Raw genomic sequence first — 26,224 nt, 5'->3', positions numbered from 1 at the left:
CTAATTAATAATACTGATATAACCCCAAATATATATATATATATATATATATATATATATATATATATATATATAATCCGAAATTAATTACACATATATAAGAAAGGGTAAAATTTTCAGCAAAATTTAGTGCTGTGTGAAAAAAGGGGAGATGAAAAAGGAAAAAAAAAAAAAAAAAGACAAAAGAAGACAAAGTAAGGGGTATAAAAGATAAAGAGATGAATGAAAATGTAAAATAAGTAGCATAAAAAATACATTAAATGCATCAACTTCATCAATAGTAAAGATGTGATTTCCTTAGTGGCACCCAACATATTTGAGAGGTTATTTTGTAGTTATGTTAGTGGTGAGATTTAAGGCATTGTGATTGTGGCAGTCATGTTGCTTATTTACCCCTCCCAGTAGGGAAGGTCCTTATTTATAGTGTAATCGAGCCAATACTTATTGGATGTCTGTGAAGTTTTGGCAAATAGATTGTCTTAATTAATGGAGTTTGTTTCAAAGTTCAATTAGGTTGTCTTCAAAGTAATAATGGCTCTTGCATATGAGAATCAATAATGACACACGTCATAATGCTCAGTTAGGTTGGCGTAATCTACAACTCCTCTAACTTTCTTTGAGGCTAACGAGTGTGTCAACTTACTTATGGAGGACACTCCAACTTAGACATGTCGGAAAACTACATGAACTACGCTTATATAATGCTAGGCCTAATACTTGCTTCCATGAGCAGGACATAGAACAATCAACAAAGTGATAGTTAGATAAAAGATTTTAGTTCTGACGTTTATGTGTTTACCTATTGTGCTGAATATTTTATTCTAGGTTCGTTTAATATGAATGAATATTGTCAATATGATTTTCCTTAGAGTGAAATCATGATTAATTGCGTACTCTCTAAGATAACAATAAATTAAATCAGGTTATAATGCACCCTGGTTACCTTAACACAACCTACCAAGTGCCTGTTTGGCATTGAATTTAAGAGGTCAAAACTGCTTTACTGAATAAAAATACCATTTTAAATGCTGTTAAAAAAATAGTTAAAAAAAATTTATTTTATTATTTTAGCGTTCTTATGATTAAAACTTATCAAATATAATTTTAAATTATTTTTTAATACTCTTTAATCAGTATATTTAAAAAAATAATTTTCTCAATAATAATTTTAATAGCAACACAAAAAAGTTACATGTTGCTTTCATTTGGGTTGAAAATTCCTGCTTTAAAACCACATTAGCGTTAATGGAAACTTTAATAAAATTAACTTGTTAAAAAGCAGATGCGCATTAGACTCTTATTTTGTTCGGTTAGAAAAGGACATTAATCAAACTTTCATACTTGTATTCCCATTAGAAATATAAAATTATTCTTCTAACTTTTATCTATAAATTTGAATTTTTAAATTAAATAATTTGTTAACATAACATCAAAACATCTTAAATAAAAATCTTAGAATTTTTCCAAAATTTGAAGGCTATTTGATTCATAGAGAATAATCAGAATTAGTATTTAAATCGGAATCGAACAAAGTAAAAATAAAATGATAAATTTTTATTTATATTTAATTTATTATGAATTGGAGTCATATTCCTTTTAGAGGTGTTTGATTTATAGAACCAGAATCAAATTTATTTTTTATTAAAATTATTTTGTTATATTTTTATATTTATATTTTTTAATTTTAATTATATTAAGAAAATATAAAATTAATATTTTTTAAATATATTTTTTAATTTGAATTAATTACAATTATAATTATTATTTTTCAATTTTATGTAATTATAACTAAAAAGAAAAATAATATATTTTATCCCTTTACTTTAAATAATTAATGTTCACTATATTTAAAATTTTTATTTTAATCAATTATATGAAAATATAAAAAGTATATTTTTATTGTGTTTCATTCCAATTATGTATAATTAATTATAATTATAATTTTTAATTTTAATTATTCATATGAAAATATAAAAATAATAATTTTATATTTTAATTATTATTAGAATTATTTTACATTTAATTTTTATTTAATTAATTATTTTAATTATTAAGACTATTTTATTTATTATTGTAATTATTTTAATTAATATAATTTTTATAATTATAATTTTTAACTAATTATTTAAAATATAAAAATATTAATTTTATATTTTTATTTTAATTAATAATATGAAAATATAAAAATAAAAACATATGAATAAATACATTGTAAGATTTGAGCATCTAACTTTTAACAAAATAATCATTATCATTTCATTCATGTGTTTTGATTTCAAGTTGAAAAGAGGAATAGTGATTTCCTTAACTGTAAGAATCGAATTCTTTAATTTATAAAAATATAAATGAAAAAAATGAATTTTTAAATATTTAAATTAAAACTTTAAAAATAATTTTATATCTCTGAGGATGTGGTGGAAATTTGATATACTTTGATACAGTTCCTTTCATGGAATTGACATAACTCATATGAAATATATATACATATATATATATTAGTGTAGATTTGGTGGGTTCTTTTAAGGTATAGGTTATGTTTTGTCGACATAAGATTATTCTACTTATCTCTATTATGTATATATAAATATAGAAAATTCATTAAGTCAGTATCAAAAGATTCAAAACACCAAGAATCAGCTTCTGATCCACTAACAGGAAGGGCTGAAAAGTTATAATTATACCTTGTGCATGCGTAAGTAAAATATAATTGGGCAGATGCTTGAATTTGGATAATATTTTCGATTCTTTCAGGTAAAGTAACACACCTTCATGCATAAATGCAAAGATGAGAAGGCCAAAAACTAATCTTTCTAGCTTAGCATGTACAATGACACCGCTTTTTTCTTTAGAATTTCCCCCCCAATAGAAAAATTAGATTTTTTTAAAAAAAATTTTCTGGAAAGAGAATTGTTAGAAATTTATATTCTTGATATGGGTTGACATTTTTTTCATGCAACCGGAAGAAATTAATAAAAGCTGTGCTGGGATTCTATGATATGAGCATCCTCTTGTACCAACTAGCAGCTTAACAATGATGCGGACGTCTGATATGGGGAATCCAAATCTTGCAGAAGCTTCTTGTACGTGCATTCTTATAGTCTCCCATCTATAAATTTAAAAATTTAAATTAACAATATTAATTAGACTCTATTTATTTAGTAAAAGATAATTTTTTAATAAAAAATATTTTTTTATATTTTTTAATATTTAGAAGCACTCAGAAAAATTAATTAATAAAAAATATTTTTTTAAACAAAGAAAAAATTAGCTATTTTTAAGGAAAATAATTTTTATTTAATTTTTTTTTATTTTTTAAATTTAAAAATTTTATTAAAATGTGAATATAAAAAATAAATAAATATCATTAATTTAATATTATAACCAAACAATGAAAAATATTTTTATAAAAAATATTTTCTATATAAAAATTATTTTTGTGAAACAAACGGAGCCTTAATATTTTTTATAATTATAATAATTATAATTAACAATCAAATTTTAATTTTCATGTACATATATAAAATATTTATAAAAAAAAACTCGAAAATTCTCGATATTTTGTATATATGTTCATTTGTATCACAGTATCAATGGCGGCCACTTTTGTGGTAAAATCTGGAGGCAGGCCAAGTTGGTCAGATAATTAGAATTAATCTTTGTTTAATTACAGTTTGTAATTAAATATTGTGTCACGACCCAACCTATTGGCCGGATCAGCACTAGGACCTGGTCTAGCCTAAAGCCCCCGAGGCCCGTAATAAGCCTAACTATTCATTAACTCAACTCTAAGGCCCATTTAGGCCCAATTTTAAGAAATTAACCGGACAGAGTCCGGCCATAACATGGAGCTTTCAACGGGGAGTTTCTGACTCACCCGACCTGTAAACACAATAAATAATCAATTGGGGAGCTCAACTCACCCTCCACATACTCATATCAACATAAAAATAAATAGGAGCTCAGCCCCCTCATCAAGTCCATCAACATGCATAAAATAATAAGTTTACAGGTCCAAAATAACAACTTATATTACAGACCCAAATCAAATAATTATTTGTAACACATGCGAAAATTCTAAGAGTTAATAAAATTACACAAATATTAATAGATAACCTGCGAAGGAGAAAAGCAGGTTAACCACAATAAAATTCTCCTGTAGCCTGAAAAATAATGAACAGGAGTGAGCGTTCGACTCAGAGAGTAAAATATCAATTTTAACCTCTATAACTATCTAGATGGAGCCGCTATCCTGGAAAAATCTTGCACAAAACGCCTATAGTAGCCAGCTAGGCTCAGAAAACTTCGCACCTTAGTGACTGTTGTAGGCCTAAGCCAATCAGTTACAGCTTCAATTTTCTTGGGATCCACTTGAATACCTTCACTAGAAACCACGTGTCCCAAGAATGAGATGCTTTTTAGCCAAAATTCACATTTTGAAAATTTGGCATATAGCTGGTGCTCCCTCAAAGTCTGCAACACCATTCTCAAGTGCCACACGTGTTCCTCCTTGGTCCGAGAGTATACCAAAATGTCATCTATGAATATGATGACAAAACGATCTAAAAATGGCTTGAACACCCGATTCATCAAGTCCATGAAGGCTGCTGGTGCATTAGTGAGTCCAAAAGACATTACCAAGAACTCATAATGACCATATCTTGTCCTGAATGCTGTTTTGGACACGTCCTCATTCCTGATTCTCAACTGATGGTAGCCTGATTGCAGGTCTATTTTGGAAAAGAATCTAGCCCCTTGGAGCTAATCAAACAGGTCATCGATCCGAGGAAGTGGATACTTGTTCTTCACAGTCACCTTGTTCAGCTGTCTATAGTCAATACACAACCTCAATGACCCATCATTCTTTCTCACAAATAGAACAGGAGCACCCCAGGGTGAAGTGCTCGGACGTATAAAACCCTTGTCCAGAAGCTCCTGTAGTTGCTCCTTTAGCTCTTTCAATTCTGCTGGCGCCATCCTATAAGGAGGCATTGATATGGGGTTTGTACCCGGCACAACATCAATGCAAAACTCTATTTCCCTTCCTGGTGGCAACCTTGGAAGCTCCTCAGGGAAGACATCCATGAATTCTCTGACAACAAAAACATTTTCCATGCTGACACCTTCTACAGAGGTATCTCTCACCAATGCCAAATGCCCTTGACATCCACGCCTCAACATTTTTCTAGCACTAATTGCTGACACTAAGTTATATGGAGCCACGCTCCTGTCACCGTCAAAGCTAAACTCCTCCACACCAGGTATGTGGAAATACACCTTTTTGTTCCTGCAGTCTAAAGTGGCATAATGAGTTGCCAACCAATCCATCCCCAAGATTATATCGAAATCCATTATTGGTAAAGGAACCAAGTCTGCTGGGAGAATCTTTCCATCCACTACTACTGGGCTACCCGAAAAAACTATATCTACATCTATGTTGTCACTAAGTGGGGTAGCTATAGACAAATGACATTCTAAAGTGGTAGGGTTTCTACCCAACCTCATGGCAAACACAGGGGAGACAAATGAGTGCGTAGCACCCAGATCTATCAAAACACGAGCCTCATTGGAACAGACTAGAAGAATACTTGCCACAACCGCATTGGAAGCCTGAGCATCCTGGTGGGTCAGGGTGAAAACCCGAGCTTGACCCCTACCCTAAGTTGCAGAATCCTGATACTAACTTCTACTTCCTGATCTGCCTCCAAATCCATGTCCCCCTTGTGCTCGGCCCTGTTGGCCACTGAACTGATTGCCTGCCATGTTGGAAGCACCAGGATACAACTGTTGAGGAACATTTGCAACAGAACCTTGTGACCCCATCTATGGCTCGCTAAACACGGGGCATTCCCTAGCAAAGTGACCTGGTTGGCCACACCTGAAGCATACTCCTGAACCCATCATATAAGGTCCTGAATGTCCTTTTCCACACTGTGCACAAGGTGCCAAGGAAGATCCTGAACCAGACCCAGAACTGCTGTACCCTGAACTGTGACCACTGCTGGATCCGTATCCTGGTCTGAACCCTCGAGGTTTGTGTCTAAAACCACTCCTCTTGTTCCTTCTTCTTCCTCTGTAATTACTCTGGCCACCACTATCCGAAGTACTCATGTGGGGAACACCTGAAGAACCCTCTGCTCTGTTTTTCTTTGCTCTTCCACTATCATCCACAGCATAGCTAATCTCTATCTGTCTGGCTTGATCAACTACCACATCAAAAGACTGATCAGACATCATGGCCAGGTTTGCATACCTCCTGTCAAGCCCCTTTAGGAATCTCTTCACCTTCATAGTTTCTGTAGCTATTGCTGTAGGGGCATACCTGCTCAATTCTAGAAATTCTGTAGCATATTCATCTACAGAACTGCCATTCTGTCTTAAGGCCTCAAAGGCCCACTGCTTTTGATCTCTGAAGCTTTCTGGTACAAACCGGTTGATGAATAGTTCCACAAATTGAGTCCACGACAAACCCTCCATCCGAGGTAATATGCAGTCAGTCATCTATTGTCTTGGCATAGGCCCCATGACATGCTGCATACACTCTGTAAGTCTTCTATCGGTCAACTGCAACTCTATTCCTGCCTGTCTGTAGGAATCCGAAAATCGATATGCATCGTCTGACACATCATAAGTACCAGGCACCAACTTCTTGAAATTGATTATCTGTTTGTAAGGTTCCCCTCTTGGTGCGATGGACTGCTGCTGCTGTGGAGGGTGGACCATATACTGTGCCATCATATCGATGGTTCTCCGCAACCCAGCTAGAGTAGTTGCTATGGGGTCCATGGGACCCTGTGCCATAAAAGACTGATCCTGAACTGGTGACAGCTGCTCTTCTACTTGAGCAGCTCTAGGCCTCCTACCCCGCCTCCTCGGGGCAGGCGCCTCATCTTGTGCTGACACCTCGTCAGGCACATCTGGTTCTGGTGCAGTGGCAGCTCTCCTGCTTCTACGCATTTTCCTGAAATTCAGCAGCATTAGCCCACAATATTCAAAACAACATGTTACACAGCTCTATAGACTCATATTTATACATAATTATGTGAAGTAGAAACTAGAAGCAATGATGACAATGCAAGACGAATATGGATCCTATTTTCCGCATGTGACTCCTAGTAGACTCTTCCCAACACTTTAGACAAACAATGCCTAAGAATCTGGAGCCTAAGCTCTGATACCACATTTGTCACGACTCAACCTATGGGCCGGACCGGCACTAGGTGTCACACCTTACCCCTCTGTAAGGCATAACATGATCCCGTAGAATACTTAATGAACTACCGAACTTCACCTACCGATAACTCATTAAGTACCCTACAAGGAATTTTAAAACAATTGTCTTACATTTTGGAAGTGGTGAGCATTTTAGTGAGAATTAAAAACTATTTATTCAAAGCTTAAATACTAGTAAAATTTTTTGTCCATTTTAATTTTGCCGCAAATTTTATAAAAATTTTGATAGAGTTCCATTTGTAATTAGAGAAAACCGTTCTTCAAATACCTAAAAAAAACACTTCCAAAAATTTTCCACAACTCCCATCCTTCAATAAATCTCAATCAACTCAATTCAAATCACTTCAAAGTAATTCCACAATACAAATCAAAATTTATCATCTCAAAATATTTAACAACTCCATTCTCAAGGCATAAAATATGAAATTCACATGTACAATTATTAATTTACAGAAGAAAATCCAAAATAATATTATTACAATTTATTTACAATTTATTTACAACTGCTCAACTTACATTGATACATACAACATTTCTATATTTACATCAAAATTATCTACAAGGGTATAAAATAATACCCGTACAAAATGATCGATGTGGTCCACAATTCTATAGCAGCTCACTCTGCTGCTTTCTCCTTGCTCTTATCTGCGACAGCAAAATAAGCTATCGCTAAGTATAAAAATACTCAGTGGTGTACAGTAAAAATTTAAAATACGATACATAATCATTCATTACCAAAACACAATTTAAATATTTCTCAATCACATTTCACAAATATCAAAGCTCATAATAACACCATTTAGTCAAATAAGTCATTAAACACAGTGTTGCCAAAATCATACACAACTTAAGCTATGACACAAAATTTTCGATCAATGCCGTATTGTACACCACGACAAAGCAATCTACAACCCCATTAATCGAAATCAATGAGGGAGGTGGCTAGCTAGCTAGCTAATGAGTACTCATCCGATCTCAACCTCAACTGGTAAACCAGAGAGGGAGAAAAATAAACGATCTCGACCCCATAAATAGAGGAGGAATAGTGTGATACTGTCATGCTAAGTGTGAACACAAAATCAATTCAAAATAATTTATTCAAATAATTTATTAGAAATCTGGTAAACTTTCAAAGTCATATTCACAATCATAAATGGCAACACAATTCGTAACTAGCTCAAAAAAAATCAAATTTTCAAGAATCATATATTCAAATAAAAATTACTGTGCACAGACCTGACGTGAGTCGCCTCTAGGCCTTGACTCAGTCTCTCCGAGCCTCCAAGTCTTGTTTAGCTGAAACACACAATTTCACAGTGTTTCAGTACCATAACTTAGCATAAATCCAAAAATAAATTTCACTTCATTTTTACCTAGCTTTAATGTGCTAATTTCGACATTCTCAGAGTTTTTGTGTTTCGGGTTACTATTCACTATACTATTCAAGTCAAATTATTGACTTTTTAAGGCTTAATAGGTATGGGAATTCCAACTTCACCCACATACCACATTTTGGTCATTAAATTTGTTGGTTTTAGTCATTTTCTCAAAGCTTAAGTCCTTTTAGCCAAATTGTCACATTTTCAGTTTTGGTGCTCCAAGTTGCACTGTTCCATTGGTAATTTTACTGTTGGAATTTGGAAAAACTTCCTTCATAGAAAATATTTCTTATTGTCTTAAGCTTATTCTCATTTTTGAATCACCCCAATTGGAGTTTTGTAACTCAAGTTATGACCATTTGAACTAGGGCTGCCGGATTGGAAACAACCCAGATTTTCTGGGCAAATTTTGGTGCTGGCAGATTTGGGTCACCAACTTGGGGTGGCCAAATGGCTTGGTTGCTGGCAGAATTAGGACCTGTGTTCTTCATGAAAGTTTTAGGTCTATATTTCATCTAACCACTGGTAAAATTTCAAGTCAATTTGACCTGCCTAGCTCGAGTTATGACCAAATGAACAAACACTGTTCATTTGGTCAGTTTGTAGAGTGGCAGACTGCTCTTATTCAACTTTGGTCAATTTGTTCACTAGGTTTTGGTCAGTTTTTGGGCATGGTTCCTAAATTAAAATTGTGTCATTTATGTTTATTTTCATCCCCAATTGGTACCATATCAATTGGACTTGTAAAATTTCAGTTTTGGTCCTTCAAAGTTGACTTGGTCATGCTGCCAGCAGCATGACCATACAACCTCCGAATTTGACTTCCATTCCAACAATTCAAACACAACTCATTTGATCACAATTGACCATTTTTCACTTCACAATAGGTCAAACACACAATTTACTCACTTCTTCAAATTTTTTCTTGAAAACCCTAAGTCTCAAAACCCTAGTTCACAATTTCTTTGCATTTAATCAAATCTAAACATTTCAATCTCATTACCACATTCACATAAGCTTGCCTAACATAATAAATTCAATCAAAACACATGCTTTTCATCACAAACCCTAGCTGCCAGAATTTCCATCTAGTCCTCCAACAATTAATTTCTTTTCATTTTAAGTTTATTTCTAAGTTAATTAAGCTATAAACACAACTAATTCAACTAGAAAATCAAATTTAGTTTACTAACCTTAGTGCAGAATTTTCTTTCCCTTCAAACCTCTTCCTTTCTTCTTTCTTTATTCTTCAATCACCTCTTCTAGTTGCAAAAACAAGCTTTAACCATGGTAGAGTAATTTTCTATGGTGAGATTTTTGGTTTTTCAAGCTCAAAGATGAGCTTTCATGGAGGTTTTAAGGGTGAGAGAGCTTTGGGAGAAAGAGAGAAAGGGAGTTACGGGAAAGAAGAAGATGGATATTTTTCATTTTTTTTTTCATTTAATGTGTATTTATGCAAAATTTGACTTAGTCAAATTGGTTAATTAAATTAAAATTAATTTTGATGTCATATCTTATGTCATTATTCAATTTTCTTTTTTTTTTCTTTCTTTTATGTTTTTTTTTATATTTAGTAAGATAAAATTATCCTAAAATTTAAATTTTTAGTTATTAAGTTTATTGCATCATGCATGATGTCATGCATGATGTAATAAGCTTTTTCACCTTTTCTAAATTTTTTTCTTTTTCTTTTTCACATATTTTTCTATTAGCTCTTTAATTTAATTCTTGATCCCAAAATTTTCTTTTCTTCGATTTAATTTAACAGTTAGGTCAGGAGTCAGCTCTCGGGGTCAATTGACCAAATTGCCCCTCGCCGGTTCATCCCGGTTTGCAAATAATTTCATATTTCTTCCGGCTCCCTGACCTAATTATTTGACTGGCTTAACAGTTCTTTTTCATGATTTTCTCTTTTTCACTGTGTTCATAAGGGTCCTAAGGACCGCAGCGTCACATTTTACGGTTCGAAATTTGAGTTTAAAACGACTTCGCAGTCATTCCCGAGGAGGTCACCCATCGCTGTGAATCTCGGCTCGTTTAACTTCTTATGTTCTGTTTTTCTTATTTATACTTAACTAATTAGCAATCACTAATTATTTGTGTTTATGGTTTCTCTAGTTGTCTTAAGTATGGTTCTAATCCCCTTAATTATCCGGATCGACACGGGTCACCAGAACAGTGAAATATACCAGGCTATACAAATAGGAGTGTTACACTAGGACCTGGGCCAGCCTAAAGCCCCCGAGGCCCGTAGTAAGCCTAATTATTCATTAACCCAACTCTAAGGCCCATTTAGGCCCAATTTCAAGAAATTAACCGGACAGAGTTCGGCCATAAAATGGACCTTTCAACGTGGAGTTTCTGACTCACCCGACCTGTAAACACAATAAATAATCAATTGGGGAGCTCAGCTCACCCTCCACATACTCATATCAACATAAAAATAAATGGGAGCTCAGCCCCTCATCCAGTCCATCAACATGCATAAAATAATAAGTTTACAGGTCCAAAATAACAACTTATATTACAGACCCAAATCAAATAATTATTTGTAACACATGCGAAAATTCTAAGAGTTAATAAAATTACACAAATATTGATAGACAATCTGCGAAGGAGAAAAGCAGGTTAACCACAATAAAATCCTCCTGTAGCCTGAAAAATAATGAACAGGAGTGAGCGTTCGACTCAGAGAGTAAAATATCAATTTTAACCATAATCTCTATAACTATCTAAAACTAATACACCCTGTAGAGTGAAATGCAACATCAGCAATAATTTCACATCATAACAGCAAAAAGGTAATTTGGAGCACTCACACACCCAGTAATATCAATTATAATATCTGGGAGCTGATCCCCTATACAGCTCTCTTAAATCCAACTGTGCCAGCGAAGAACTCAAGCCGGATTTTCGCTTAATAAACCAAATCGGGGTCCCAGCGAAGAACTCAAGCCGTGTCTACCTCGAAGGATCGGGTCCCAGCGAAGATCTTAAGCCGTGTCTACCCGTCCTATCCATAGTCAACACCACATCATACGCACGCCAACGCACGCACACTGCTCCAAATTACCATAACAATATTCATGACACTCTAACAGTTATGAATGTAACATAAAACGTGCTTAGAGTTTAACTACATAAATACATAAATATAAGTGATGCATGGGCATATTTGAATATATAATAATAGTGAAATTACAATTAAAATTAATATTTTACTCATAAACTTGACAGCAATCACTGTGGCGGCTGGGCGGAGGAAGAAGGCTGTCCCGGCTCACCTGATAATTACATTATAATTATTTAATACAATTGACTCAATACAAATCAAGAAAAGACTAAATACGTCCTAAGTCGTACCGAAAATCCGGCAAAGTCTCCCCTATACCTAGGACCTACCCAACCTGCAAAAGGGCTCAAAACGCACTTCTATATTCACAATCCATATATCCACAACTCAATCACATCATACAGCCCCTCCTGGGCCCATCAAATCAGTCATCCATTACAATATGTAAAATTTCAATTTAGTCCTTATAATTGATCATTTTTGCAAAAATTGCCCAAATAAGCTCTAAAAATTCTCAAACTTTGCCCCGGGGTCCTTAGCAATATTACTAGGCTATTGTAAAAAGAATCATAATTTTCTGAGCTACCACGAATATTTTATGAATTTCTAATCTCATTTAAGCACTAGAAAATTACGAAAAAGTAAGGTTCGGGTTTACCTATGCCGATTCCGACTTCGGGGATGCGCTCGGGACATCTGACAATGTTAGGGTAGCCAAAACCTCGATCCAATTCGGAGACTTTTTCGGTAATCGGTCATTCGCCGGAAATTCACGCACTTGACAACCGCCGAATTTCCGCGAATTGAAGATACCTACACGAAGCCCACAATACGGGGGTTAGTACATAAATTTTACAGAATTTTCTAAGCTCATTTAATGCTCGAAAAGAAACACTGCGAGGTTCCGTAGGACCCACCGAAAAACGGTATCTGAAAATTTTGAAATTTATATTGCCGCGAAGCTCTCGACGAGTGGAGTGCTCTGGTACTCTCAGTTTTCTCGTGGGGTTCACGGTTTGCGAGAAATCTAGCCCAAAAATCAAAATGGGCTAAAATTTCCCGGGTAAAAATTGGACAAACCGCTCGATGGATTTCGGTGTTCTTGGTGTCTATGGAAAGCTCTCGACGATTAGATGGATTTAGACACTAGACCCGATCTGATTGGTGGCCGAATCGGCCAGATTTCGGCCGGGAAGATGAAGTGGCGCGCTTGCGCGTCGCGTCACTTCGGGCGCCTTTTTCTTGCGTTTCGGGCGGCGGCCGGCGAGCTTGGGCGGCTGGGGACGGGCGCCGGCTGGCTGGGGTGGCAGAGGAGGCGGCGGCGCGGCAAGGGGAGGAGGGAGGAGAGAGAAAACGGGAGAGAAGGAGAGGAAGGTCAGGACGCGCGGAAGAAAAAAGGGAAGAAGAAGAAGCGGCAAGTCCGATTCGACCCGTCCGATCCGGTCCGGTTCGATTCGGCCAGTTCGATTCGGAATACAAAATTTTAAATTTTTTTACTCGGCCTTGGGACCGAAATCGATGTCCGAAAATTTCGAAAAAATTCTAAAAAACTCAGAAAAATTCTTAGACTCCAAATATACTTTTAGTTTGGCCACGTGATTTTTAAAATAATTTTTAAAAATCATCAAAGTTTCATATTTTCGGGAAATCAAACCCGATTTCGAAAATCCGAAAAATCTCAAATAATTTTTTAAAATTTAAATAAAATTAAAACATTAATATTTACCCAAAAATAATAAATTTAAAAATTAGGGGTATTACATATTGCTTTCATTACGTCGACAGATTCATATTTATAACAAGCAAATAATTCACTCTGTTACATAGGGAATTTTATTCACGTGTCAATTCTTATTTGATTTGCTTACATATCATGCACAGCATTTTCAACTGGCTTCTGGCTATGATTTAGGTTATTATTCTTGTACTAACATGGACCATTTTGGATGAGGAAGAGATTCCAGTAAACCCGATTCATCAAAAATCTAAAACGTAAGTATATGAATCTTATTTATTTTATATATTTTATTTTAAGTTTAAAATAAATTATATTTAAATAAGAATTTTCTTTTCGTGCGCCTATCAAAGTCACGAACTTCACAAAATAAAGCATGAATGATTAAATTGAGTAAATTAATTAAGATTGAATGTTGATTATTATTAAAGCAAAACACTAGTTTTCTTGTCCATTGAAATTCAGCACTACCTATGTTCCTGAAGCAATGGAAAATTTGCAGAGCACCATTGTGACATTTAGTAATTGCTTTAATCCCCCATTTGCCAAGATTAAAGGAAAAGGTTCAAAAAAAAAGGACTAAATCTCCCTTTTTGACTCCAACACAAGTTGAATTTTGACAGAAAAAACGCACCCATTGTTCATTTTTGTCCGATTATTACAATATAACAAGTAAATTAATTAATTCGGTTAAAAAATTTATATAATAATAAAAATTAGCGACTGAAAATAAACAACTTAATGAATTAATTAGGGAGGAAATTAACTATATAAACCTCAAAATTAATAAAGCTGTGAAGAAACACTTCTAGTGGCTGATTCAACATAAAGAATTCCCACGTTGTGGAATCCAGATTCATTCTTTGACCATAAAGCGTTCCAATTCTTTCTTTAAAATGTCCATATTTCATTCAATTATGGGGACTTTTTGGCTTAATGCCAAGAAAACATTCATCACATATATATTTTTTTTCTGGAGTATTAAATTTTAAATATATAATTAATTTTGTATAATATTTATGGTGGAGTATGTCTGAAATTTCGCTTGTGGAAAAGACAGTCAAATCTCAATCTTTACATTCGTCCACGTAATGGAAATTAGGATAAGGCTGTATGTTATTCATAAGTTGTCCAAATCAGTAAAATATTAGCCCATTGGGATGAAGGTGCAGAACTCATCAATCACATCTAAATTATATTTTAATTTTTTTAGTAAAATATTTATACAAAAAATTATAATTTATATTAAAAACCATTATTCTATTACCCCCCACGAATGCTTATTCAAAAAGAAAAATGTATATCATGGATTTATTTATTTATTTTTTCAATTTCTTTAGAGTCCAAGGACCTGTTTGTAAATGTAATTCAAATTTATTTTTTTAAAAAAATGTTAAATACTGTTAAAAACAGTTTGTGTTGGGCAAGTGTTGGACTAAGCGCCATTGATTGGGCTCAATAATAAAATGTAAAGGCCCAATGTAGATGTCAGGCCCATTTCTAAAATTCGCTTAAGGGAAAGGCCCAAATTGTTCATAGGCTACAGATTCTTAAACCGAAATGGAAATTTTGAACTCTATTGGGCTCCCGTATCCAAGACCACAAGACCCAAAGGAAAGATAATTGGGTTTAGGCGGGTCAATGAAGAAATTAGGCTTGCAATTTGCAAATGATGCCATTTGAACTTTTTTTTAAAATATTATTTTATAGTAATAATAATAATAATAGTCGATCTATCAAATTTTACCTAAAATTATAATGAATCCTATCTAGCAACGTCTTGTTTTTATCCAAAATTACTATGGAATAATGGAAATTGGGAACAAGTTGTTATGGAAATCTATTTCAAATGTTAGGCAGATGGCCCCAATTTTAGTATTGGGTATGAGAATTAATGACTGGGCCCCATTTTGATACTTCAAATCTTCGCATTTTGACTTTCTTGGGCTGTTCAGAATGAGACGGTGAAGGAAGTTCCATCAGCAGTTATATAATTACTTGACAACTGACAATGACGACTCCTCATCCATAGCCTCAGCCTCAAAGCTGATCTTTTTTCACTTGCACCATTTATGGATCTTCTGCTATGATCACAATCCAAGCAAAAGTAATTCATCTTTCCCAAAGAAAGAAAAATAGCATATTGAATGTTTCAGCTCAGATTCTTTCTGTTTCCACAGTTTTTCATAACCATTAAGCTTGAGATCAAATGAGATCTTTTTTAAAGAAAATTTTTTACACACACACACACAGATTAGGAATTGGAGGCAATGTTCAATTGAGTTGGATTAAAATGGCTAAACGAAGGGAAGAGGAGCATAAAACCAAGAATATATACATTTTCAGAAGTCCAGTTCCCCAACGACAGCAATACATTAAACCAAGCTTAGAAGAAATGCCACAGGGACTTCTTGGAGGTCTAGTTACTGGTTTACATAATATCTACATAGCTACACTATCAAAAAGGGCAGCAAAAAGAAGAAATGAAAACCTCTATAGATGGGACAAAGTAACTACTACAACTAAATACTAACATAAACGATAATGATAAACAAGCCATACATATGTTACAGACAGGGAAGGGGACATTTAGGTACCAGTATCTGTTAGCATTGAGATTAAGCAAATCTCCAACATCTCACTTTTGCTTGCTGTCGTCACTTGCAGACGGTCTTCAGTCTCTTCGCAGCCTGAACAAATCCCACAATGACCTGCAACTCATCCATTTGCTTCAACAGCAAAACAACACGGTTTTCAGTCAACTGTTAAATTTAATAAACTCCCATTACAATTTAAAAAAAAAAAAAACCTTCAGTTTGAAGGTAAAAAGGGATGAAACTAGGGCATTTTTGCAAGTACCTGAGACATAAAATGCCTCTGAACAACATCTACCAGCTGCTCTTTAGATGGGTTGGGGATAGCATCCACCTAGAAACATTCACAATGTAAAATTAATTAATGCACAAGGCAGGCAATGTGCCACACACACAAGGAAATAATTATCAAAGGTTTTCTCAATAAAAAAACCCACAAGATTAAAGTGTCTCCAATATCTCCACAAGGCAGCCATCTCCAATTTGCTGAGGTCAACTCTCTGTGATGGAGGCGTTCATAGTAAAATTAATTTATTTCCCTGTAAAAGTCACATGAAACCAAGGAAAAAAGTACGCAAAAATAAATAGTGGCTAAAGATTTTATATACCGCGGCCCCACGAGGTGTGGAAACAGAGCCCTTAGAGTGCGAGTCACAAGAGAGGGACCTGCTAATAGTCTTGTGAGATGACCCCGTTGATTTATGGGTCCTATGCCTTGATCTATGGGACTTTTGCGTGTCATCGGATGCTGGAAAAATCAGGGAGAGCACAACCAGAATTAAAAAAGTGTGGTGGGTCCAATAAAAGATAAAGAAATGAAACAAGGGAGCTTTCGCAATAATGAAAGTAAAAGGTGAAAGACAGAACGGATCCTATGTACCATACTCGATCACTTTCCACTGAAAATAATACTTACTACAAACTCATAATTAGGGTCTAATCAAATACTTAATTACATCCTGTCACAAGAGTTTGTTCAAAGCGGGGAAGCTCAGGAAAGAAACACTTCTTAATAGAACAAACAGAATTTTGCTACAATATGAAAATTTGCTACAATATGAGCTAAACTTAGCAAATTTGCCAACCCAGTTCCTATTGAAGGACCAGATTTATTTTATTTGCATATCAATTTTCATTAATCAGTCACCGAGTGTCAACAATATTTCAGGATGAAATTAAATAATCTCACTCACCCATATCAGATCCATTCCACTGCACATTATCAAATTCCAAGTCATCATCATCCTCGTTGCCAGTGGGCGCCTCGATCACACTAAGGGCATTCCTCTGTAACTTTACTTCTATGCCATTTGTAAGAACCTGCAATTTTAATAACGTATGTTCCAAATATTAGAACCAAACCAAAAGCCTAATGGAATATTTTATGCCAAATGGTTAGCTGATGAGTAGCAAACATCAAGAAGAGATTAAAGGAACAAGAAAAAGTGTAATTCAATACAAGTTAAGCTATCAAATAATTTATGTTTTGCAGTTCAGGCAAACCAAATATAACTATTCAATTGTTTATATTTACAATCAAAATCAAATGATTTTCCCCAATAACATAACAGTAACTACAGTGGATTAAAATAATATACAAAGCATCGGATTTATTCTCATCAAAAGACATGCTCATTCTCATTTCAGTTGCATTATATCTTACACATTTCAATAGAAATTCCCAAGACATAAAGAGTATATCAGACCCTTCAAGGAAAACCCAGGGAGAAAAAACAATTTCAAATGGGTTTATGTTAAATAATAGTTCATGCAAAGAAAGCTCTATGGCTAAACAATAAAGTTTAGCAATCCAACTCGACATCAAAATTCGGGATAAAGAGAGAAGAAAGCTAAATTAATCCAATAGGAAATGTATTGAATTATCATACACTTCTAAAAATGTGTGAAATAATTGTGTAAACTCAAACCCCACTGCAACTAAATCCCTGAAAACAAAATGCATAATCACGGAGGAAAAGGCAATGAAATTAAACTCAAACAAGTCGCAAAACCACATCAAAAAGCCAATTTAAAATCCCAAAATAGTAAAATCCCACTAAAACACCAAATCCACTGGTAAAAATGCGCATGCAATGAAAACCATTACCCACACCCAGGAATTGTACCTTCAAATCAGTATAAAAACACCTTAATTTAGGAAAATTTGCACAATTTGCATCTCTGCCTCCCAAATTACTATTCAAAAAACAACTGTCTACAATGAGAATTGAAACTAATTTTGAAAAGAACACTAAAATTTTCACTTATAGATGAACCCAAAAAAATACAAAATAAAAACAGCAAGCACTTAATGAGCAAAACAAACTCACACTCCCAAAATCCAAAGCGAAAACTGCTACAATTGATCCACATTGCCAAAACACACCATTTAATCACAACATATATATATATATATATATATATATATATATATATATATATATATATAAACGTCAGTAAAACAATATTATAACCCATAATCAATCCGAACCAAACCAAAACAAGGAAACCCATTTACTGAAAAACCCAAAATAAGTAGAAACAAATACCAGCCAATGCCAACCGCCAAGCCCAACAGCCTTCTTGACGACTCCCTGAAGACCCACAAGCACCGACTTGGTCCTGTTATTTCCGGTGACAACCACCTTAGTGTGACGAGGCAACACGGAAAGCTCCTCTTCGCTGCTGTCTCCACAGATCTGCAAGTGCGAGAATCCTCCATTGACTGAACTCTCCATAGCCTCGAGCATTATTTCTATTCAAACTCAGTGAGTCAAGGCAAAGCGGATCAAAATTAGAGTATCAAAACTCGAAACTAGAATTAAAATGAAGATCATGCATTGCTGAGCAAGTATATGGAAGTTTTGGAGACAAAAAGAAGAGAAATTGAGGATAAATTTCGGATTTTCTGAGAGAGAAAAAACACACAGCGAGTTATGAGAGAGAAAAAGAGTGTTTTTTTTTTATGTGTGAAAGAGAAGACGATAGTGACTGGTTTTGTTTATTGGTTGTGTTGCTATGAATCCCGACGAAGACGAATGAACCAGTGAAATTTCGCCACGTATGGGTTGAGAGAGGTTTCGTTAATCATGCACTATGAGGGGACGTTAAGCTACGAAGAAACCACTAGCCGGTTTTCGATTAAAGGACTTGTTCATACCGGCTGGGTTGACCCTTTGACCACCGGTTGCAGTGGGGTGTTGGGGAAATGTCAAATGACAAAAGTGCCCTTCTACTTTCCAATTTTTTTTTAATTTTTTTATATAAAAATAAATTTAATAATTTTTAAATTAAATATTTAAAATTAAAATTTATATATTCATTATTTTAATTGTGAGTGCTTTTAATATAAATTTAATTTTAAATAAAAATAAAGTTAAAATAATTATTATTAGATTAAATATTTATATTTAAATTTATATAATTTATTACACACTTCAAATAAGGTATTTAAATAATTTATTTAAATAATTAATTTTAAATTCATAATAATAAGTAAAAATATTTATTGATGGATAAAATAATAATATTAATTTAAGTATATTCTAATATAAAAATATTTATAAAATTAAATTTAAATGATAAGATTATATAATTTCAAATAAAATTTTACTTTAAAAGGTATATTAAACTATGATTCAATATGAATGATATTTTGATTCTGAAAATAAGGTTTATGGAATTTTTTTTTTTGTAGTAAATAGGAAAACGTGGGCGATTGGTAATTTTGTGAAGAAAGATAACAGAGCTTTTTTTTTTGGAAGGACATGCAAATATCCAAGGAACTACGAAAGCAAGTTTATTTTAGGAGAGAGGAAAAAGTAACGCCAGAATGAAACGTAACGGAAACTCCCCCAGATTCATCTGTGGGGTCCACGTGCACACAGTCTCTACCTGTCGTCGGTGTTGTCTTGTCCGACATGGGATACCAAATTTCTTTTTCCTTAAAAAAACAATTTCTTTTCCCGTACGACAATTTTAAAAATAAATAAAAATAAAAGAAAATATATTAATCCGGCCGTCTTTCCGACCAGATTTCCCGCCATATCAGGGGAAAATCAACCGTCGATTTCGGATCATAAAATTTCAGCCGTTAGATCGTTTCATGAGTCACTTTATCAGTTGGGTTGAAAAGTCTTTGGCTACACACCAGGTAATGATCACATAGTTGAAAGAAGAGTGGACCCTTTTGACGTTTCGTTTTTTTTATTATTTTTTTTATAAAAAAGTACTCTATCAGGTAGATAGCAGCAGCAGTACATACCATGTATAAACCAGAGCCAGTGCATCAGATCCGTCCAGTTGGGATAAAACTTTTGTCATGCAATAGAGTGGTTGATCTAGTGTGTGCAGTATCATATTTTAACGTAGTAGTGCACTATAACATCAGTTCCTGTCTGAATGGATACAGATTATGGAAGAAGGAGCTATAGCTGAATTTGTTGACCATTGTGCTAATTCCAAGCTTGTGTCTTTACTTAATAGACCAAAACATCACTTCCCCTTGAATTATTACTGATTATTATCATTATTATAACAGTAATTCTCAATATTCTGTTTTATACAATTAAAAAATGTTTAATAAAATTAATTCAGTTAATGAGAATGAAATATTTAGAAAAAAGAAAGGTTGGTTTTCCATCTGCCAGGTTTTTGTTCCCGAAACAGAGAAGAGATGATGATCGTGGCACTGGCTAGCAGGGTATGAACCCACAACAGGCACTGATGAGTACAGAAGATAGGACACTGGGATCCACCTTGTAAGTCCATTATTGCACCCTCTTTCTCCATATTTTGCATGTAATTGTATGCTATTCCTATTACCATCTCTCTAATCTTTAACTTCACTAAAAAAATCCCAATAGTTTCAGAGAATAGTGTTTTATCTGTAAGTTCATGGAGTGTTTGATGTAATTATTCTATTATAGAAGATGGGAAAAGAAGATTGAAGGTGGTAAGAGTATGACCATTGATGAACATGTTGATGCTCCCCTGTGGCGAAGCTTGACTTCAACCCAAAACTAAAATAAAGCTAGATGGACATGTGCATGAGGATAAATTAGGTGAAGAGTCAATTTTTGTTTCTTTTATTTTAGTCACACAAATTGGTTCCCAAGTTTTATATTTATTTGTTAGGTGCAGTTAGTTGGGTTTAATTAAGGAAATATTTGTTAGAGGCAATATCATACTGACTGATTGGTCCCATCATCGCTGTTTTGTTAGTCTACCAAGCTTCTTGCAGTTCATGTTTTACACTGCTCTAATTCTAAATACAAAAATTTTAGTATTTGATGAGAGGTTAGAGGAGGTCTCCAGTTTGAGATTTCTTTATAGATATTTTACTTTTCCTTTGTTATTCATTTAATTAGAAAAGAGAACCATTTGTTCACATTCTAATCAATGGTTGGATAGAGAATTTAAGTTGATGGGATATGCAAATTTGTAGTGGTCTCTCTAGGCCCAGCCTAGTGATCCAACAATCATGACAAAATGTTTAGTTAAAAGGCCAAGCCCATCATTCAAAAAGGTAAACTTCCTCAGGTCACAAGCCCAAATGTATCATTAGCAATGTAATGCGAAAGCAACAAACAAAACTCAAAGCTTCACATTGTTCTGTTGTAAAAGTCGTGTTCCTGCACAGATTATTGTAAAGATTATATAAATAATTAGTTTTTAATTTGATTTTTTTCTATAAAAGGCGACGACTGGATGATGTGCCTACATCAGGAGAATTCGTTGGATCTTCATCCCTGTAATCTGTCTTCTGGTTTCCGACTGAATGTTGCAAAACTATATCATCTAAATCTTTATAGCCACTAGCCAAAAGGGGTAGGGATGGATTAGTTCCTATAATTTCTTTGGTAGGTGACTTATTTTCAAATTGAAATCATTCTTAAATCAAATTGAAATCGATTAGTCTAGTTTCAAGAAAAAATCAAATTTTCTCCTTTAGAAATTACATTGTTAGATTAAATCAAGATAAGATTGAATTAAAATCGAAAGACTTTGGAGTTTGATATCAAATTCCTTTAGATCAATGAACTGAAACTAACGGCTTCAGTTCAAATCGAACCAATCGTGATGCCTAATTGAAGCCCCACGTTCCATTAAACCATGAATGCTCAATTATCGATGGCATTGTTTCAGCCAAATAGTCGTTGTTGGCATTTTATACCGTTGTTTTCACAAAAAGCTTTATCATTACTTGAGATAGTTGAAAGCAAATTGTATGACTATCACACAAAAGCCCATTTCGAATCCGTGAGAATTAGATGGTTATTTTAATGGTAGATACTGGCAGTATTACTTGAAATTACTCAATATAATTCCATAGAGTCGCTAAAAATGTTGGTTGTGGAATTTAAAATTGAGTTAAAATATTTTAAATTAATATATTAATTTTTATTTTAACTGAAACTTATTTTCCATTTAAATCAGACAATGGACTTGGGCAAAGAAGAGCGATCTTCCAGGTTGTTATATGTCAAGCAGTAACTAGTTTTTGCCAGATGATTGCCAACGAACATGTCGTTGTAGTATAGTGGTGAGTATTCCCGCCTGTCACGCGGGGGACCCGGGTTCGATCCCCGGCAACGGCGATATTTTTATTTTATTTTTTCTCATTTCTCGCTCTTTCAATATTCTGTTACAAAAAGCACAGAACAGGGGTGATTCTGTAGCACTGGCCCGCGATGGCTATGTAACCATAGCCTGCGAAGGAGTGAAGTTGCCATCTGTGGCCCGTTGGCTCACCATCTTACGACCTCTCAGTATCACATTCGCAATCGTTATTCTTATATGCATATTTTCGGTTGCTTCTCAGGGTCCTTTCCTGAGCAGTTTAGCTTCCTTCGCTCCTTTGCACGTATGCGTATTTTGTTCTCAGTTTACACATACGCTTTTTTTGTAAAAAAAAAAATGAATTTCATTAATTACCATCACTTACCAGGGGATCCATTTTTTTTTCAAAGGTAAAATACTTCAAACAGCTAAAGAAGAAATTATAGAGTTAAATCGAGTCAAAAGATTCACGTAAAAGAAATTTTCTAACAAGCACTTTCTACCTAAACAATGCCGCATAATTCTTCATCCTTTAGACATGTGTAAACTCAGCTAGCTGAAAATCATGGCATAAATGCATAGAATCCGTCACAATGCCTCGGATAGAGCTGGAAATGCAAGAACTCTGACATTGCTTAATTACTGTTAAGGAGTCTTCTTCAAACAGTTCTCTTAGCAAGCTCATATTCTTCGCCTATAGAACAGCTTCCAGGCATGCTAATGCTTCCACAATCAAAGCATCGGTAATGCCTTGGAAGAATTTACAGCGCCAACCTATAGGTTCTCCTGAAGAATTTCTACCTAAAATTGCCACTGATCCAACATTTTTGCATTGATTATGCTAAAATGTAGAAAACAGAACGGGATTAAGAGATGGATGAGAAATGTCTGTTGTATCTTTTCCTCTGGCTTTGTCAATTTATATATACAATGAAATGTTCAATCTGAAGGATAAAACAGTTGTAAAAGAACTAAGAAATTTTGAAATAAGGATTTTGATGTTTATTGTCCCAAAAATTGAAGATATATATAAAAATTTATAGCTAATAAATAGGTTTCTAATCAAGTTAAATTACCAAAATTGTATTAGAATCATACAATAAAAGGTAAGAACAAATATGCACTCAAAAATTTCTAAACAAATGCCCTAAATAAATGCAAAAAAGTGGCAGCTAACAGCTGCCTTTCCAATACCTCCCCTCAAGTTGGAGCATGGAGATCTCGAATGCCCAACTTGCAAAGAAGAAAGTCAAACGGATCCTTTCCCAATGCCTTTGTGAAGATATCCGCAGGTTGTATTGAACTACGTACATAATCTGTTCGAATGTTACCATTCAATATCTCATCACGGATAAAATGACAGTCCACTTCAATATGCTTGGTACGTTCATGATAGATGTGATTAGCGGTATATGCGTAGTGCGACTATCACAATACAAATTCATAGGTTTAGTATGCGCCACACCAGGAGAATTCAATAATCCTTTCGACCATTTAAGTTCACAAGTTGTAATACTCATAGACCGATATTCAGCTTTAGCGGATGAGCGAGACACTGTCTACTGCTTTTTAGTCTTCTACGAGATAGGGGATTCACCCAAAAGAACAAAATAACCGGTCAAAGACCGTTTCATCAAAGGACAGCTAGCCCAATCAGAATCACAGTAAGCAGACAATTTGGTATCACAATTGGCATGCAGTAGTATACCCTGACCTAGATTTCCTTTCAAATAATGCACAACTCTAACAGCTGCCTCCCAATAAGATTTCTTCGGTTGTTGCATGAACTGAGCAAGAATATGCACACAATAAGACAACTCGGGCCGAGTTATTGTTAGATAAATAAGTCGTCCCACTAGACGCCTATACTGAGCAGGGTCATCCACATCATCACTCTTAGTAAGGGCCAGCTTGTGATTTTGTTCAAGAGGAGTTTTAGCCGGCTTGCAACCCAGTAATCCAACTTCTGAAATTACATCCAACGCATACTTACGTTGACACAAGAAAATACCATTCGAGTTTCTGGCTACTTCAATCCCTAAGAAAAATTTTAGCTTCCCCAAGTCTTTCATATGAAAGCAATGACTCAAATAGTTCTTGAATTTTTGCACAGTGGAAACATCATTGCTGGAGATAATATGGTCATCCACATAAATAAGCACATTCAATTGAACAGTCCCAGCTCGAAAAGTGAACAAAGAATAATCTGAATATGATTGCTGAAATCCATAAGCTTTCAGAGATGCAACCAATTTCGCAAACCAACATCTAGGTGCTTGCCGCAAACCGTATAGAGATTTCCGGAGTTTACAAACCTTCCCTGGTGATTGAGAAGCAAATCCAGGCGGCATCTTCATGTAAACCTCTTCCTCTAAATCACCGTGTAAGAAAACATTTTGGACATCCATTTAATGGAGTTCCCAATTCTTTATAGCCACAACGGCAAGAAAGGTGCGCACAGTAACCATTTTTGCTGTAAGAGCAAAAGTCTCCTGATAATCTATGCCTTCAACTTGATTATTTCCTAATATCACTAACCGCACCTTGTATCGTTCAACACTTCCATCAGAATTGTATTTAATTTTGTATACCCACTTGCTTTCTATTGCTTTCTTCCCAAATGACAGATTTTCAATTGTTCATGTACCATTATCCTCCAAAACCTGTATTTCTTTTCTTATAGCCGCTCTCCACCGTTCATCCTTAACTGCTTTTGTATAAGAGCTTGGTTCATGTCTTGTAGTAATGGCTGCCAAAAAACATTGGTGTTGTGCATAGAATTTATCATAACTCACATAATGTGCTATAGAGTAAGGCGTACCTGAGAAATCAGATTGGGAAGGTGAGCATACCGAGGGGCTTGTTTTGATGGCGTTTGTCACATAATCCTTCAAACGAACACTAGGTTGCTTGGCCCTTTGTCCCCTACCTAGTTGCTCTTCAATAACTTCACCTCTATCCACTCCCTCACTGTTTTCATGGATTAATTCTTCCTTTTCAAGATTCACCTCACTTTCTCTACCCACACTTTCATCGTGCTCCTTTCCCAAGTTGTTCTCTAAACCATCAACTTCATCACCCAACTCCTCAACTCCATTTTTAATGAGTTCATCACCCATTGTTTTCTCATTTGCATATACAAATTCTGTTTCAGCGAATACCACGTCTCTTGATACAAAGTATTCTTTAGTTTCCAAATCATACAATCTCCATCCCTTCTTTTGAAATGGATACCCAACAAAAACACACCTACGACTTCTACTACCAAATTTATCTTTATCCCGATTCAGATTATGCGCATAGCACAAACAACCGAAAACCCGAACGTGTTTGTAAGAAGGTACTTTCCCAAAGAGCATCTCATATGGGGATTTACCATTTAATAACATAGATGGAGTCCTATTAATCAAATACCTGGCTGCAATTACACATTCTCCCTAAAATTTTATGGGTAAATTTGCTTGGAAACGCAAGGCTCTTACCACATTAAGAATATGGCAATGTTTTCTTTCCACTCGGCCATTTTGTTGAGGTGTTCCTACACAGGAAGTCTGATGCAACATCCCTTGTTCATCAAAATATTCTTTCAAGCACATAAATTAACTTCCGTTATCACTTCTGACAATTTTCACATTTTTTTCAAATTGGC

General features: G+C 34.6%; 1 protein-coding gene, 1 long non-coding RNA gene and 1 other non-coding gene across 3 annotated transcripts; 2 read left to right on the top strand and 1 right to left on the bottom strand.

Annotated features, from left to right (window-relative positions):
• Nucleotides 1-15,733: 15,733 nt before the first annotated feature.
• On the bottom strand, nucleotides 15,734-18,999 carry LOC110655938 (uncharacterized). Its single transcript, XM_021812457.2, has 6 exons — nucleotides 18,564-18,999; nucleotides 17,208-17,334; nucleotides 16,623-16,762; nucleotides 16,452-16,514; nucleotides 16,280-16,348; nucleotides 15,734-16,149 (listed from the first exon to the last, which is right to left on the bottom strand). The coding sequence occupies exons 1-6, from the start codon at nucleotides 18,762-18,764 to the stop codon at nucleotides 16,078-16,080; spliced, it is 672 nt and encodes a 223-aa protein (XP_021668149.1). The 5' UTR covers nucleotides 18,765-18,999; the 3' UTR covers nucleotides 15,734-16,077.
• Nucleotides 19,000-20,640: 1,641 nt separating this feature from the next.
• On the top strand, nucleotides 20,641-21,309 carry LOC131171057 (uncharacterized). The gene is made up of 2 exons (XR_009141805.1): nucleotides 20,641-20,774; nucleotides 20,943-21,309. It is a non-coding gene; the product is annotated as an uncharacterized LOC131171057 (long non-coding RNA).
• A 1,232-nt stretch (nucleotides 21,310-22,541) lies between these two features.
• Nucleotides 22,542-22,613, top strand: TRNAD-GUC (transfer RNA aspartic acid (anticodon GUC)). Its single transcript has one exon. It is a non-coding gene; the product is annotated as a tRNA-Asp (tRNA).
• The last annotated feature ends 3,611 nt before the right edge of the window (nucleotides 22,614-26,224 follow it).

This window comes from Hevea brasiliensis, chromosome 12 (assembly GCF_030052815.1).
Source record: "Hevea brasiliensis isolate MT/VB/25A 57/8 chromosome 12, ASM3005281v1, whole genome shotgun sequence".
Taxonomy (NCBI): domain Eukaryota; kingdom Viridiplantae; phylum Streptophyta; class Magnoliopsida; order Malpighiales; family Euphorbiaceae; genus Hevea; species Hevea brasiliensis.
The sequence above is the reverse complement of the archived record's forward strand: the minus strand, read 5'-3'. Positions and strand labels throughout refer to the sequence as shown.